At 41.9% G+C, this 18406-nt stretch overlaps 1 protein-coding gene across 1 annotated transcript; it reads right to left on the bottom strand.

Moving 5' to 3' along the window:
• Positions 1-561: 561 nt before the first annotated feature.
• On the bottom strand, positions 562-18278 carry LOC135081647 (septin-interacting protein 1). The gene is made up of 12 exons (XM_063976405.1): positions 18028-18278; positions 17458-17601; positions 16835-17037; positions 13797-13916; positions 13211-13380; positions 12626-12809; positions 11763-11966; positions 11024-11241; positions 10217-10413; positions 7048-7266; positions 2119-2282; positions 562-980 (listed from the first exon to the last, which is right to left on the bottom strand). The coding sequence occupies exons 1-12, from the start codon at positions 18131-18133 to the stop codon at positions 585-587; spliced, it is 2325 nt and encodes a 774-aa protein (XP_063832475.1). The 5' UTR covers positions 18134-18278; the 3' UTR covers positions 562-584.
• Positions 18279-18406: the final 128 nt, after the last annotated feature.

Here is an 18406-nt window from a genome sequence, read left to right on the forward strand (position 1 = left end):
ATAAAGTGTTCAATAATTATTAAGATTTAATTCAAATGTTTCTTGCCAAATACAAAATAGTGCCATTTATGTTATGCCATAGTATTTTTAAATGTAACTAACAGTAACAAAGTACCTAACTCGAAATACGTAATGTAATATACGTAGATTGCATGCTATGTAGTAGTGTAGTCTTAGCTGATTTTTAATCGCATTTTGTTCGTGTTTTAATAAATTTATCGTTGCAGTTGTATTTATTAATTTCATTTATAATTTTAGACACCCATTTCTTTTTTTAGAAGGTAAAATAACGCTATTCCAAGTATCAAAGATCGTAAATGGAATTCACCTAATCTCTTAACTCTGCAGTTAGTTATACCGTGCTACAGTAGTGTGGTTGTATACTATTGTAAGTGTTCACCAGTTGGCGCCACTATCGAATGACATACCTAACCTTTCTTGTCAGGGGCGCCAACTGGCGACCGAGTGGACATAAAAACTAGAATATTTTTAAATCTTTATTATGTTACCATAGATCTTATCACACTAGCTAGCTCATAATTGAAAAGAATAAAAGTCAAGTTTTTCTAAATTATATTTATTCATCAATCCTCAGCTAAACTTAACAATCTATCCATACTAATCGGGCCGAAAGTCCGCCCGTTATCTGCCGAGTACATAACAACGTTTCTGATCACATAGCACTGCATATTCCCTACCCTATACAGCGGCCTGCCTTCCCTGGACTTTCCAGCTATGGGGACCAACGTCACTCCGCGTTCTAAGCACCTCGCTTCTAGAAGCTCCGAGAAGCTTTTCTGCTGGGTGGTTGAGGCCAGAACGTCGGCGATTCTGGAAGTTTCCTTCGGTTCTGAGGTGAAACGCGGCGGGGGCGGCGGTTCGACGGAGTCTATGTCAGTGCTTCGGTTCAACATGTCCAGTGCTTTTCGGAACGCGTCACGCACCGCTGGCTCTTTTAAGACTTCTTCGGGGAACATTTTCTGTGTGAAATAATAAAATTGTTAGAATTTAGCATAAATTGGAGCAGGAATTAAAACAGAAAACAACTGGGACGCTGGATATGTTAAAACTAGCTGTGCCCGCGACTTCGTATGCGTGAAAACCCGTTTTCGCAACATTTTTCATTATTGCTCTGCTTCTATTGATCGTAGCGTGATGTTGTATAGCCTATAGCCTTCCTCGATTAATGGGCTATCTAACACTGTAATATTTTTTCAAATCGGACCAGTAGTTCCGGAGATTAGCGCGTTCAAGTAAACAAACAAACTCTTTAGCTTTATAATATTAGTATAGATTAGGTTTCGTTTGTCAGTGTGAGATAACGCGCGCTGTATTCTATGGCCGCTACAGACACTAGGCCACATGCTTTGGTAAAGAAAGATATTCTATTCGACATAATGATCTACGAAGTCGATATTATATTTCGAACTCCTATTATTCTTCTAATTAAATTCTTTGGGTTCCAAGATAGCAAGCTATCAGCTGGGATTACTAAACCTTCTCTAGTTGGGTTTCATTGGAGGCCAAACTAGCAAACTAGATACTGTCTATACCCTGTATAGATACTAATCTGCAATTCTGAGTTGCAATGCTAGGAAAGATATCAGATTAGTCCCGTGATATATGACTCCGTAAACGAACTAAAGTCGCTGACATAGCCCGACGGATTAGCAAGCTGAAGTAGCAATGGCAATGAGGGTTTTCGCGATTGAAAAATCCGCCAGATGGCAATACGTAGACGCGAGGTCCAAATGCTGCATGATTGGTTATTTTGGACATGACATTGACAGATATGTCAAAATCCACCAATCACGCAGCATTTGGACCTCGCGTCTACGTATTGCCATCTGGCGGATTTTTCAATCGCGAAAACCCGCATTGGGCAAGTCACATAGTACGCAGAACTGACGGCCGATAGGGCAGCAAGATTCTGGGGTGGAGCAGAGGAGGCAGCATACTGGAACCCATAAGGTGAACCGACGACATTATAATGGTATCAGGAAGGCGCTGAACGCAGGCCGCTACCAATCTTGCAACATGGAAAGCATTTGGGGAGGCCTATGTTCAGCAGTGGATGTCCTATAGCTGAGATGATGATGATGATATACAATGACTCACCTTAAAATCAGTATACGAGGTAAGCACGGTAGCGTGAGGCGGGTTGGTATTGAGCCAAGCGGCCAACGCGGCGAGCCAGCGCGGTAGTAGCGCGCGCGACGCTATGGCCGCCACAGTTGGCGCTCCTAGCAACTCCAGCCAGTCCACGCACCATAGCCAGGCCGCTGCGGACAAGACGAAAAGGTTATGTATTGGAAACTAGATATAATTAATTAAGGGCTTCCTAATTGCGCTCACTAGTTGGCGCCCCTAGCAACTCCAGCCAGTCCACGCACTATAGCCAAGCCGCTGCGGACAAGACGAAAAGGTTATGTATTAGACTAAGAGCTAGTGAACGCCAGACCTACGTCATTTCATAAAAGCTGAAAGTTTATCAGCGTATGCTCCGGATATAGAATATAATGTTGGTGAATTATGAAGTTTGGGTCATGGTGGCTTTGGGAGCTACCCTAAAAAACTGTCTGACAAGGAGTTGGAACTGTCAAAAATGTCTGGCTGTTGGGGAAAATACTACTAATTAGTTCTAATTATTGTCCAAACATTACACATAAAAATCAGATTTAATGTATAACGTTAATAGAATTACAGTCTATTGAATATACAGAAAAAGCCACCGTAAAAGTTAGACTTACGTTATACTATAAAATCTGATTTTATAAAATGACGTAGGTCTGGCGTTCACTAGCTCTTAGTCTATATTGGAAACTTGGTATAATTAATTTAGTCTTTATTATTGAGGGTTTTTTAATTGCGCTTACCAGTTGGCGCCACTGGGGAGTGATACGATCTTTTTCGACAGTGGCGCCAATTCAGTTATTGCCAATGCGATAGCGCTCACCAGTTGGCGCTATAGTTTTATGACAGTGGCATTACTAGTCAGTGGCGCCAACTGGTGAAAATGTCAAGATGAATATTTTAAATTTTTAAAAAGTAAGTAACTTATATTATTCTAAGAACCTTCAAAGTTACAGTGACACAGTGCAGGTACAGTCACACAGTACAGTTACAGTACACCCGTGTATACTCACTGTTGCTGCCGCCGAGCAGCTCGAGCGGCGCGTGCTGCAGGCAGTGGTCCAGCTTGGGCACGACGTGCTGGTGCAGCATGGCGGCTCGCCTCTGCTAAAGCCCGGTCCGTGAGCACGTAGAATTTTGTCCAATGACCCCTAGCTAACCATCCTTATCGCTCGCGCGTAATTTTATTGCTGTCGCGACTGTGCGTCTGGCACCCGCAGTGAGTGTGCGAGCACGATAGCAACATAATTACGCGCGAGCGATAAGGATGGGTAGCTAGGGGTCATTGAATAAAATTCTACGTGCTCACGGACCGGGCTTTAGCTGCGGGCGGGGTGTACACTCACTGTTGCTGCCGCCGAGTAGGTCCAGCGGCGCGTGCTGCAGGCAGTGGTCCAGCTTGGGCACGCCGTGCTGGTGCAGTATGGCGGCTATTACTACTGTATTACGGTTATTACTAGTGTTGCTAAGTCGCGCGCCAGTACAGTTATCGTAATACAGTACAGTTACAGAGACACAGTACAGTTACAGTGACACAGTACAATTACAGTGACACAGTACAGTTACAGTAACACGGTACAGTTATAGAAATACAGTACAGTAACACAGTACAGTTACAGTGACACAGTACAGTTACAGTGACACAGTACAGTTACAGTACTTTCGTATACTCACTGTTGCTGCCGCCGAGCAGGTCCAGCGGCGCGTGCTGCAGGCAGTGGTCCAGCTTGGGCACGACGTGCTGGTGCAGCATGGCGGCTATTACTACTGTATTACGGTTATTTTATTACTAGTGCTGCTAAGTCGCGCGCCAGTACAGTTATCGTAATACAGTACAGTAACAGTGACACAGTACAGCTACAGTAACACAGTACAGTTACAGTAATACAGTACAGTTACAGTACGCCCGTGTATACTCACTGTTGCTGCCGCCGAGTAGGTCCAGCGGCGCGTGCTGCAGGCAGTGGTCCAGCTTGGGCACGCCGTGCTGGTGCAGTATGGCGGCTATTACTACTGTATTACGGTTATTACTAGTGTTGCTAAGTCGCGCGCCAGTACAGTTATCGTAATACAGTACAGTTACAGAGACACAGTACAGTTACAGTGACACAGTACAATTACAGTGACACAGTACAGTTACAGTAACACGGTACAGTTATAGAAATACAGTACAGTAACACAGTACAGTTACAGTGACACAGTACAGTTACAGTGACACAGTACAGTTACAGTACTTTCGTATACTCACTGTTGCTGCCGCCGAGCAGGTCCAGCGGCGCGTGCTGCAGGCAGTGGTCCAGCTTGGGCACGACGTGCTGGTGCAGCATGGCGGCTATTACTACTGTATTACGGTTATTTTATTACTAGTGCTGCTAAGTCGCGCGCCAGTACAGTTATCGTAATACAGTACAGTAACAGTGACACAGTACAGCTACAGTAACACAGTACAGTTACAGTAATACAGTACAGTTACAGTACGCCCGTGTATACTCACTGTTGCTGCCGCCGAGTAGGTCCAGCGGCGCGTGCTGCAGGCAGTGGTCCAGCTTGGGCACGACGTGCTGGTGCAGCATGGCGGCTCGCCTCTGCTAAAGCCCGGTCCGTGAGCACGTAGAATTTTGTCCAATGACCCCTAGCTAACCATCCTTATCGCCCGCGCGTAATTTTATTGCTGTCGCGACTGTGCGTCTGGCACCCGCAGTGAGTGTGCGAGCACGATAGCAACATAATTACGCGCGAGCGATAAGGATGGGTAGCTAGGGGTCATTGAACAAAATTCTACGTGCTCACGGACCAGGCTTTAGCTGCGGGCGGGGTGTACACTCACTGTTGCTGCCGCCGAGTACCGTACAGTACAGTTACAGTGACACAGTACAGTTACAGTAACACAGTACAATTACAGTACTTTCATATACTCACTGTTGCTGCCGCCGAGTAGGTCGAGCGGCGCGTGCTGCAGGCAGTGGTCCAGCTTGGGCACGACGTGCTGGTGCAGCATGGCGGCTATTACTACTGTATTACGGTTATTTTATTACTAGTGCTGCTAAGTCGCGCGCCAGTACAGTTATCGTAATACAGTACAGTAACAGTGACACAGTACAGCTACAGTAACACAGTACAGTTACAGTAATACAGTACAGTTACAGTGACACAATTACAGTACACCCGTTGTCTACTCACGGACATTGCCCGCGGGCGGCGTGACCGGAGGGAGCGGCGAGCGTTCGGCGAACGAACGAGCAATGTTCGGTTCGCGAGCGAACATCTAAGAAGACGATCCTGACGCACTCTCTTCAACGACTTTGCATAAAACGGTCTCGATAACCTTGTAAATTTATACCGAATAGAATAATTAATTTCATACAGTCCACTCTTTCCATTTATAAACCTGGAATTACGCAAATAAAGAAATTTGATTTGATTTGATTTGATTTGAAAACTTCCACTACACTCACTATCGAAGTAACACCCGTGTACACTCACTGTTGCTGCCGCCGAGCAGGTCGAGCGGCGCGTGCTGCAGGCAGTGGTCCAGCTTGGGCACGACGTGCTGGTGCAGCATGGCGGCTCGCCGCTGCTAAAGCCCGGTCCGTGAGCACGTAGAATTTTGTCCAATGACCCCTAGCTAACCATTCTTCAACCACGCGACTGTGCGTCTGGCACCCGCAGTGAGTGTGCGAGCACGATAGCAACATAATTACGCGCGAGCGATAAGGATGGGTAGCTAGGGGTCATTGGACAAAATTCTACGTGCTCACGGACCGGGCTTTAGCTGCGGGCGGGGCATATACTCACTGTTGCTGCCGCCGAGTACCGTACAGTACAGTTACAGTGACACAGTACAATTACAGTAATACAGTACAGTTACAGTACTTTCGTATACTCACTGTTGCTGCCGCCGAGCAGGTCCAGCGGCGCGTGCTGCAGGCAGTGGTCCAGCTTGGGCACGACGTGCTGGTGCAGCATGGCGGCTCGCCGCTGCTAAAGCCCGGTCCGTGAGCACGTAGAATTTTGTCCAATGACCCCTAGCTAACCATTCTTCAACCACGCGACTGTGCGTCTGGCACCCGCAGTGAGTGTGCGAGCACGATAGCAACATAATTACGCGCGAGCGATAAGGATGGGTAGCTAGGGGTCATTGGACAAAATTCTACGTGCTCACGGACCGGGCTTTAGCTGCGGGCGGGGCATATACTCACTGTTGCTGCCGCCGAGTACCGTACAGTACAGTTACAGTGACACAGTACAATTACAGTAATACAGTACAGTTACAGTACTTTCGTATACTCACTGTTGCTGCCGCCGAGCAGGTCCAGCGGCGCGTGCTGCAGGCAGTGGTCCAGCTTGGGCACGACGTGCTGGTGCAGCATGGCGGTTAGGGCGCCGCCCCAGGCCGCGCGCCAGTACAGTTATCGTAATACAGTACAGTAACCGAGACACAGTACAATTACAGTGACACAGTACAGTTACAGTACTTTCGTATACTCACTGTTGCTGCCGCCGAGCAGGTCCAGCGGCGCGTGCTGCAGGCAGTGGTCCAGCTTGGGCACGACGTGCTGGTGCAGCATGGCGGCTCGCCTCTGCTAAAGCCCGGTCCGTGAGCACGTAGAATTTTGTCCAATGACCCCTAGCTAACCATCCTTATCGCTCGCGCGTAATTTTATTGCAGTCGCGACTGTGCGTCTGGCACCCGCAGTGAGTGTGCGAGCACGATAGCAACATAATTACGCGCGAGCGATAAGGATGGGTAGCTTGGGGTCATTGGACGGGATTCTACGTGCTCACGGACCGGGCTTTAGCTGCGGGCGGGGTATACACTCACTGTTACTGCCGCCGAGTACCGTACAGTACAGTTACAGTGACACAGTACAGTTACAGTGACACAGTACAGTTGCAGTACTTTCGTATACTCACTGTTGCTGCCGCCCAGCAGGTCGAGCGGCGCGTGCTGCAGGCAGTGGTCCAGCTTGGGCACGACGTGCTGGTGCAGCATGGCGGTTAGGGCTCCGCCCCAGGCGGCGCGCCAGGCGGCGAGCAGGGTCCGCGCGGACGCGTCGGCGGGGTGCCAGGCGCCGAGCGCGGTGGCGAGCCGCGAGCGGATCGCTGGGTAGGTGCCGCGGGCTAGGGCTTCGCCTGGATGGAGGAAAAATATTTAAGCTTCGGCCAAATTATACAGGGTGGAAACGATAAGTGATCTCACTCGATTATTTCTAAACTATACAAGATATCGAAAAACTGATTACTGATCCTGAAAGTGCTTCACGAGCTCTTTCAAACGATATCAGTAATAGGTTACAGAATTAACTGGATCCATCCGAAAATTCAATGTTTTCAGTCTCCATACTAAATGTATGCCACTATGCCAGCCACACAATATTATAAGTGTTAATTTTTTTTAGTATTAATAATAAACAAACTTATTTAAAATTATTCAAGGAAAACATTGGTTTTAAGCTTTACTTGCTATAATATTATCAAGACATGAGTGCCATGACTGTGGCAGTACTAAATGTATGGAAGCTGGTAACATTGAATTTTCGGATAGATCCAGTTTATTTTATAACTTATCATTGCTACTTTATGTCTATAAAACTGTACAATAAACTTCCGGACGCAATGAAGGACTTACCCACTAAGCAATTTAAATACCAGCTTTATAAATTGTTAAGCGACAAATGTTTTATAGCATAAATGAATTTATTAATTGCAAATTTTAAAGAAATTGACACTGTTTTTCTATTATTATTATTATTATTTTTTTAATCGAAATGTATTTTGTTTATTATTATTGAATGTATAATATCATCATTGTTAATTAATTAATTATTTTAGTTGAATTTTTATAGTCTTAGAGACTTATTTATTTGGACATAATTGTGTGCTTTCTGTTTCACTGTATGTTGCATGCCAATTGTCGTTGGTTAGATGTGTGAAACGAACATTCATTGTTTATCACTACTTTGTACCACATTTACCGCAATAAAGAAATTCTATTCTATTCTATTCTATTGGTACCGTTGGATAGAGCTCGAGAAGCACTTTCAGGATCAGTAACCAGTTTTTGGATATCTTGTATAGTTTTTAATATAATGTGGTTTTACTAAATGTATGGAGGCTGGAAACGTTGAATTTTCAGATAGATCCAGTTTATTTTGTAACCTATTATTGGTACCATTGGATACAGCTCGTGAAGCACTTTCAGGATCAGTAACCAGTTTCACTACCCCACCTACGGGACATAGGACCATAAGTCAAGTTCGGCCAAACTAAATCGTGCAGCCCGCGTGCGTTATGGCTATCAATAGTAAATCAATAGGATCGCTGTTAGCGACGTCAACCGAGAAAATACGCTAATTAATGAGGGCTATCGTTTTTATACTTAACAGTTGGCACCCCTGGCGATTGACAGGACTTTACTCTACAGTGGCGCCATCTTGATGAGTGCAAATGCGATAGTCCTCGTACCACTTTAGCGCTCACCAGTTGGTGCCACTGTCTTCGCTACTAGCAAGTGACAGGACCTTACTCTACAGTGGCGCTAACTGGTGAGCGCTAAAACGATAGCCCTCATTGGGTGATTCGTCGAGTATCCGTCTCGCCAAAAAACTCGGCCGAGCGCACTCGGCGTAATGTTCATACACACCGAGTACTCGGCCGAGAGCACTCGGCGTAATGTTCATACACACCGAGCACTCGGCGTAATGTTCATACACACCGAGTACTCGGCCGAGCACTCGGCGTAATGTTCATACACACCGAGTACTCGGCCGAGCACTCGGCGTAATGTTCATACACACCGAGTACTCGGCCGAGCACTCGGCGTAATGTTCATACACACCGAGTACTCGGCCGAGAGCACTCGGCGTAATGTTCATACACACCGAGCACTCGGCGTAATGTTCATACACACCGAGTACTCGGCCGAGTACTCGGCCGAGCACTCGGCGTAATGTTCATACACACCGAGTACTCGGCCGAGCACTCGGCGTAATGTTCATACACACCGAGTACTCGGCCGAGAGCACTCGGCGTAATGTTCATACACACCGAGCACTCGGCGTAATGTTCATACACACCGAGTACTCGGCCGAGCACTCGGCGTAATGTTCATACACACCGAGTACTCAGCTGAGAGCACTGTCACGCCCGTTTGCTCGATACGTGTAATCAAAGCATGAGTGTAGTTGTTGCAATTCACGAAGGCAAGTGAGCTATACATGTGTGGTGACTCGCTACTGTTCGTTTTTCAAAAGTTTTGATAGACATTACACTATCGTTATGTGCATGTACATGTACACACAAGTAAAGCTCACTCGCCTTCGTGAATTGCAAAAACTATAACTATCACAACTATATTCTAAAGCTTAACTCAGTCAAGGAGCGACACTGGAAAGGTGACATTGACATATTATAACGTGACATAGCATACAAATCTGAAATATAATCTGTAATGTTAATATTGACTGCCTGTATGCCCCCCCTTTGCTGCCCTCCTATTTGCGTGTTCCCGCCGACAGACAGGCACTTTACGGAGTGCTTCTCCTTCGGCGGTTGGGCGCAGCAACGTCAAGGGACCCGCTGAAAATCAGTGTCGAGGCATTCCCACGGCGTGCCCCGATTAATGCTGAGCGGGCCCCTATTTGACAGCAGGGCACAATGTTTTTCTTTTTGTAATTTGTGTAAATTTTAATGTGATGTCGCCTTTTTTGTCAAATAAAACATTTTTATTATTATTATTATTAGTGTAACGCCTCAAAAACCCCCTCCCGTGCGCCGTGCCACTCTCATACCTCAGGCACTGACTGAGGTAAACACTGGAAGCTGGAAACATTGAATTTTCGGATAGATCCAGTTTATTCTGTAACCTATTTTATTAGTACCGTTTAAAAGAGCTCATGAAGCACTTCCTTGATAACCCCGAAATTTCAGAAACATCTACAAACTTGAAATTTGGCAGGTAGGTTTCTTATAGGGTGTTGACATCCACTAAGAACAGAATTTATGAAACTTCACCCCTAAGGGAGTAAAAAGGGGGCCACGCGTACGTAATCGCAGGCAGCCGCTAGTTGATTAATAAACTTACCAGCCAAATCGTGCCACGGCAGTATCCACTGGTGCAGCGGTTGCGTGTCCCCCGTCGGGTCCCACGCGCGGACCGCCGCTAATATCTTCGGGACTATGTAGCGGGACGCCGTAGCTGAGAGCACCCATTCGGGACACGCTGCCGACCAGCTGGTTAGAGCGCGGAGCATCGGGCCTGGGATGCGAGGGTTCCATGCTCTGGAACAATGGAATAATGAACTTTAATCCAAGTAACTAAGGCAGTTTATCTAGTATCAGTTACCATACCACCTCTATTGCAGTAGATTTTTGAGTATTGAAGCCTTTTGTTCCTGGGTAATACTGACGCGATGTGCACGAAATAAAGGCATTTGCTTGCACTTCTCAGTTGGCACCATTGATAAGTACGATCATATCATTTGCTGCTTTACTTGCTAGGGCTATAAAATTGACGCCAATTGGTGAGCGCTTTTAACGATACGACTATTGAAATTATAGTCACCAGTTGGCGCCTCTAACGAATAAGGTTTTGCCACTCGTCAATAACGCCAACTGGTGAATTTTTATCGCACAGGTATTAACGAACGAAAACTACTTATAGACGATTTTATTAGAAGTACTTTACTACAGCCTAAGAACAAATTATGAAATAGCAAAATTTTTTATTGCATACCTCGCGACTATCAGTTGATTGGAAAATTAAATATTCTTGGAAATTTTTACACCGCGCCATCTAGTCCCAAATGTAGTAAGTAATCAAAGAAAAGTTTTTACTATGGGTACCAGACAACGGATATACTCGTAAATATACTTAAATAAAATAACTTACTCTGCAGCAGTACTAATATGTGGCACGTAGTGTTGCCACAGCAGACTGTTGTACGCTTCGTCCGTCAGCAGCTTCTTCCACTTCAGGAAGGTCGGTATAGGGTCCTCAGGGTTCTCTAAGGGTTGCCATGTCGCCAGCAGCGCGCTCAGCAGCGGACTGACGAGGTTTCCAGCTATGGTGCCGAGGCCGAACATGTCGTACTCGGTTGGGTAGGCGTCCTGTGGAAAAAAAATAGTTTTAAAATTAAACGTACAGTTCTGAAATTGAAATGTTTGTAAGGCATGGAAACTTTTTTGATTTTAGGCAATTTTATCCTAGATTGTAGAAAATTACAGTACACGGCTTATACTGTTTCACTAGTCGAATTACTATATTATTTTTAACTTGTATAGAATTGTAGCATGTAGCACATAAGTTTAGTAGACCCAATGAGGGCGGGCTATCGTTTTTATACTTAACAGTTGACGAGTGGCGAGTGGCAGAACCTAACTCTACAGTGGCGCCATCCTAATGAGTGCTATGCGACAGTTCCCCTACCGCTCCAACGCTCACCAGTTGGCGCCACTGTCTTAGCCAGTAGCGAGTGACAAAACCTTTACTCTAAAGTGGCGCCAATTGGTAAGAAAAAATACGATAGCCCTCATTGACGCCTGGTAAACCAAATACAGATCAATTGAAATAACACAACTTTAGTTCAACAAAATTTGAAGTAATTCTTAAAATAAAGACTGTATCATACCTTCAAATCAGCCAGCACATCGTGAGCAGTCTCCAACGACACATCGGGCCTGTTCAGCGCTTGCACTCTCTCTATAATTCCCTGCACTTTGCCGATCACTTCGTCCTGCTCTTTTAACTTCCCGTCGCACTCTTCTAGATCCCGCTCTAGGACTACAATCTCGTCTTCTGCCGATTGGAGTTCGCGGGCGTTTTGGATGATATCCTGTAACAAGTAAATTATTTTTAATATAAATTATACAAACGGCAAGGCTTGCAGATTACAGTAAACAGGAGTTTATCTTCATAATACCTTGAATAGTAAGAAGAGATTCTGAAATTGAATCTGTGAAATTACTAACTTAATAAAATTAACGTCATTGAGAGGTGAGAGCTGGTGCTCTGTAGTATAGGCCATCTAACTAGTAACTATTTAGTAATATAACCCAGTCTCTCACTGTCTATGTTAATTGTATAGCACACAACTATTGTACCAATGTATTGTTGTTAATAATTATTGTAGCCATTTTATTATAAAACTTTATTGCACAATAAAATAGTACAAAAGGTGGACTTAATGCTATTTGAGCATTCTCAGCCAGTCGACCCCTGGGTTATGCAGAAAGCTGTGAGTGCGAAGGTAGAGGTAGAAGGGTAAAAGTTAAAATTGAAGTTAAATTTTTAATTGATATAATATTTAAGATACATATACCTACATACATACATACATATACAGATACATAAATTTTTCCTTTTCTTTTTTTAAAGAGATAGAGAAATCGGCAAAGTTTGTAAAAGACCAGTTGGCGCCTTCATCGAAGAAGTTCGACAGAGGCGCCAACTGGTCTTACATTTCAAATAAATTCAAAATATTTCTTCAGTTACCTGTTCGCAGCAGTCCAGCATCAGAGCCAGGTTATGAGCCAGCTGTGGCGCGGTAAAGTTGCTGCACTTCCTCCGAGGTTCGTGTTCGAAACGCGGCGCGGCGGCTCGTAGCGCGTGGTAGCCGCTTAGCACGCGCGTCTCGCGGCCTGTCATGTCGATTACGGGCACGCGGGATAACTCGCTCCTGTGATGGGAATAAAGAATAAAAATTAGTTTAATGCCACTTTTGAACTGTTTTTTTTTTGTTAGAGTTAAATAATAAAAAAATATATATGTAATAAGTATTTGTAACGCGGATTCGAACCCCACCGCCGCTGGACTATTATGGTGAAACCAGTCCTAACACAAGCTTATTTAGCTTAGCACGAGGGGTTATCGGGACTATTAGTAATCTGCGAAATAAAAATTGCTAATCTTCTTTTCTTTTTAGTAGTTGACTAATGCAATTTGTTTTTCGCATTTGCGTTCACCAGTTGGCGCCAAAGTTCGCTGGAAGCGCCAACTGGTAAGCTCAAATACCGAATACAACAACAGCTTTCATGAATCTATTAGAAATATGTAGTAAACAAAACTAAATCATCTTACGTGGCAATAGTGTGCAAAGTTGGTTTCCCCTCCTGTATGACGTCAGCGGCGTCCCTGTAGAAGTACCGCCCTTTGTGGGATTTCTTCCAGTTGTATGCCTTTTCTGTTGTCCCTTTCTCCTGTTCTTCTTTCTCTTTCAAACGGCGCTCTTCTTCTTTCTTGGCTTTGAGCTGTTTGAAGAAGTATAAAAAGTTTTAACTTTATAGTTTGTTTAATACATCCATGCTTAATACTGGCCGATTTGATAAATTTATATAAAAAAAAGAAAAAAAAGGAAAAAAGCTGTCAATTGATTTTACGCTTTCGCAGCTCGCTTTTGTCTGAAAAACAATACAATTTTTCTGCGTTGTTGTCGTCTCAAATATTATCGTTTTCGTTTTCTTAGACCTACTGGTCAAACTTACTCCATAGTTTAATGTAATAAAGAGATTGTATGTTTTTTTTGTGTAAAGATATCTTTTGTCAAACCTCTAAAATATCGGAACGAAATTACATACTATTAACATTTTATGTATTAAGTCTCATCTAATTTAGGCAAGTATATTAGGATTAAAACTTAGCATAAATAAAAATTATTAATACTTACAGCAGCCTTTTCTGGTCCATAAGCTCCAATGGCACCTCTGCCTTTCCTGACTGTGGCCTCCACGGGAGCTGATATGCCCTGCAGGTCTTTACCCAGACCCTTGCCTGGTTGGTAACCCATCTGTTAAAATAAGAAGTCATTTTATTTCATAAAATTCTAGGGGCATTTTAAATGCTATGGAGAAAAATCTGTCTTTATTCTTTTTCATAAGAATAACAACAGATAGTACTAGGGATTATAACGGATTAAAGGGATTATAACGGATTAAATAACCTTTAATATTATTATGTACTTGTACCTCTACAATCGCCGATCGTCGGACAATTAAAATGGTGTACTACGCATTATGCCAGTCTCTAATCGAATACTGCATTACATCTTGGGGGGGCGTGGCCAAGACGCACTTAATTGAGGCGGAAAGAGCGCAACGTGCGATACTTAAGGTTGCGTCTGGTCTCCCTTTTAGATTTCCTACCACTGATCTGTACAGGAAGTGGGAATTACCTACTGTCAGGCAGTTATTTGTGCTGAACACTGTCCTCAAAAAGCACCAGCAATTAGAATACACCCCTGATTTAATGAAAAATAAACGACGGAAGGGATCCGTCTGTAAATCTAAATGCTTCCGAACGAGTCAGCCCCTCAAGCATTACTGCTTCCTAGGGAACTACTTGTACAACAAATTAAACAGTAAACTTGATTTGTACCCACTTCACAAATCCAGTGCTAAAAAAGCCTTACTTAAGTATCTCAACACACTCAACTATGAAGATACTGAGAGATTACTAAGCTCCCCGAAATAGACCCATCTTGCCCATTATCTGAAAAGCCCCATTCTTGTGTTTTTATGACAATATCGTGGAATAGTACGCCCTTACACCAATTACTCATCTACATACACACCCACACACACGCTCACACACACACCCACACACACGCTCAAACACACACACACTCACACTCTCATATCATTGTATTTTTATGGTATTTTTTATTTTATTTTTTTGTTTAGCCTGTCTATTTAATTAGAACTCAACACTCTGTACCTCTAGGAATCTTCTAATTATTTAAATGTATAACTATTTAATAAAATAGATTCCGCAGAGTGGGCCTGGTGACCTGTAATACAGATTTTCTTAAAATCTACAATAGGCACCAGCTCTCACAATGCAATCTATACTTTAACAGATATATTATAAGAAATGTTTTTCATAATTTATGTTGTGAGAGAAATAAATAAATTATTATTATTATTATTATTTATCACATACTAATTACATAAGTATTTTCTCAGAATCAAAAGATTAGGGGCCTTATTGAACATTTTAACTATATTTTTCATTTCCATACTAAATGACAATTTAAACAAGTGTTTAACGGGTATAAAATATTTTGTAATAAACCCCTAGGTCTTTAATTTCATAAACAATCCAATTTCAAAGTCAAATAAGTTGCAGTCTTTGAAACATGATGATTTCTTTCAGCATATTTTACATCTATAGTCTATCCAATATAGCTTGATTAGAATGACACCTGCCATCAAAAGTATAGCCTGACCAGGAACATAAAAACCCTGGCATAGAGGCGCGTCAATTGCATTTGATAGTGCAACACTGAGTACAGTCGTACCTGTGTTAAATTAATAGGCTAACTTTATGTATCAGGATTCAGGATTACGGGCTAATTTGATATTTTCATAAATTAACGAAAATATATTATTATAGGTAACCTGGTTAAAATAAATTAAATGAAACCATCAATCGAGCTAGTAGGATTTATTTTATTATTCATCAATAATCAAATTCAGAACTTGAATATTCAACTGCAATGTTTGCTCATGAACGCTTCAAACTCGGTACTTCTTTCCCAATTCCATAAAATTCAACACTTAGAAAGTGACAAAAAATTTTAAAATAGGTAGTTGAAACAAACCACAGCTAATTTTCATAGTGGACTGTACTATGCGATAAACATGTCAGTCAATTTGACAACCTTTGTCGGAAACATTATTCAATGAAAATATTGTCCGAACCCTTAGTATTTCTCTTCGACAAATACTTTAACACATTGTAAACCACTTTTCTTTCACGACTATAAAAAGATTTTAGCAATTTAATTCACAAAATCAATTGAGCACATTTAAAATAAAGTTTGTTTACACTTTGACAGCAATAGACTGACATGCAAGGTGACATGACAATGAAGTTTTCAGTTACTGTTGCCATTAAAAGAAATTAGTACCATTAGTTTTCCGCAATATGGCGAGGGTTTTTATGTTCCTGGTCAGGCTATAACGACATAACTTTGTAGTAGCGATCAATGAGAGCTAAATATTGGCGGACAAGAAATAATTCACGTCTGACCTACAAACAATATTTTCGACGACAGTGCTTCCAATAAAAATGTTAATTTCGTGTAAATGCAGCGTTAAATTACACCAATAAGTAGTAATTCGAAATTATAAAAATCAAGCTAGAGTATTAACGACGTCTCTACAAGGTTATCTCGAGTTACAAAAATGTTAGTGATGGGACATATCGACAAATGTCATATAATTTTTTCTAACTAATTTATTAACATATTTAAGTCAAGTTATACGTTTTTCTAAATGTTCACTATTAAAAACCAAAAAACATTTCATTCTTAAATAATCAAACATCGGAAATTAATCACCGGTAATTTTTTGGGTATTCATAGCACCGTTGCTCTAGAAGAGATGCCCACCGCCCTCTAGCGAGAGGAAAAAAACACTGAAGAACACTGATGATAATGACTACGACTTAGGTTGTAAACCCTTGACATGAATTTTAAATTTTACTGTCTTTAAATTTAAATTATAATTGTCATTTTTATGAATAAAGATATGAAGAAAAATTGGGTACATTTTTTTATATCATTTTTTCGAAAACTTATCGATACATCTATGTGAACCGTACGAAACATACCCAGCACTAGTCCCATTCGTTTGACAGCTGTCATTCTAATCAAGCTATTTTGAATAGACTATAAATATAACACACAGCTTATGTTTCACATACCTGCAACAGCAGTTTGGCGCCGATGCCTTTGGTGTGTTTCTCCCAGTTGCCCATGTTTCCTCCAAGGTTTGCAGGTCGCATGCCTTGCCCCTGCCGTCTTAGACCGGCTGTGTCTCTCTCATCAGGGTTCGGTGTTTCATCTTCGTCTGAACTGTCTATTGGGATTTTTTTACGGGAAGTTGAGGCGTCTGATGGTTCTAATTCTGTAATGAAATAGGTAACAAGAATTAGAATTGTTATTTCACAAGTAATTTTAATAAATTTTGAAGGCACATTAAATAAAGGCATAATGATAAGATTCAGATGATTTTTCTCTTATTATTATGAAGTGTTTAGGTTTCAAACTAGCTTGAATGAAGAAAATAAAAGAGAGTTTTATAAGATCATTGTAATAACATGTGAAAGTAAATAAAAGCTTGTAATATGTATGATATGTTGCAATAAGATTATAAGATATATTGCATGCAGATTATCTGCCTTTTAAAAAAGGTATACAAGTTTATCAGTAGTCAAAAAGGAAAAATTCTACCATAAGAGGAACAATAGCAATCTTCATGATTGATCTTTTGAGTATGCTCACTAATGTTTTTAAACTAATAAACTTCATAATAAATGTATGTTACCTTTTTTCTCCTCTTTCTTCTTGCCAGCCTGCTGCACTCCTCCCGCAACAAACCCGATGGGCGCTGAGAAGTCTTTGGGCTTGCGGGTCCTCTGTCTGATGTTGTCTTCATTGTCCTCTTCATCGCTGTCTTTAGCCCACACACCTGTAAAACATAAAATTAAATTCTCAACATGTTTTCCAACATAATTATTTTATTTAACCATATTCTCTTCAACTAAAATAGGTTTAAAATCTTGGTCAAAATTGTAAAAAGACATTTCACAATGTTCTACCAGATCTTTTGCAACGTTGTATGCACCATATAATCATAGTTAATTATTTATTGCAACATGTTGGTACAATATTTTAATCTAAAAACCTGGGCCCTTATTCTTTTTATGACCACTTCAGGTTGCAAATAAAGGTAAAATTTGTTCCTGCTTTTTTAATAACACGCCAAGCGTTACTAAAACACAGGGGAGACTACCAGACACCAAATAGCGATGGAAGAGAAACTTGACTGAGATATAGGAAGATATGTAGGTTTTATGTTAAATTATATATTAGAATACTTGTAGGAAATACGTACCGTAGATCTGTTGCTCTTTTTTAGCTCTTCCTCTTCTATTTGGATTGAATTCGTTGTCCAAATCATAGTCGGTGATTTCGAACCGAATAACCTCATCGTCCGACATGGCGAAGCCTAATATAAACTATCCTTGATGTTAGAACAATTTATTATAAACTCGTAAGTACGCTACGTACACATTTATGTTTAAGTAATCAATAAATAACACAAAAATAAATACCACAACACGCACGCAAACAACACAAAGCACAAAAAGATGTCAATGTCAAAATTGTCAAATAAAGAATGACAGTTTTATCTTTTAACACAGTACGTTATGGTGTAGACATGTGCTCCTTTACAGCCTATAGAGCTTGATATTGTGGTGTACAATATCATC

This window comes from Ostrinia nubilalis, chromosome 20 (genome assembly GCF_963855985.1).
Source record: "Ostrinia nubilalis chromosome 20, ilOstNubi1.1, whole genome shotgun sequence".
Taxonomy (NCBI): Eukaryota; Metazoa; Arthropoda; class Insecta; order Lepidoptera; family Crambidae; genus Ostrinia; species Ostrinia nubilalis.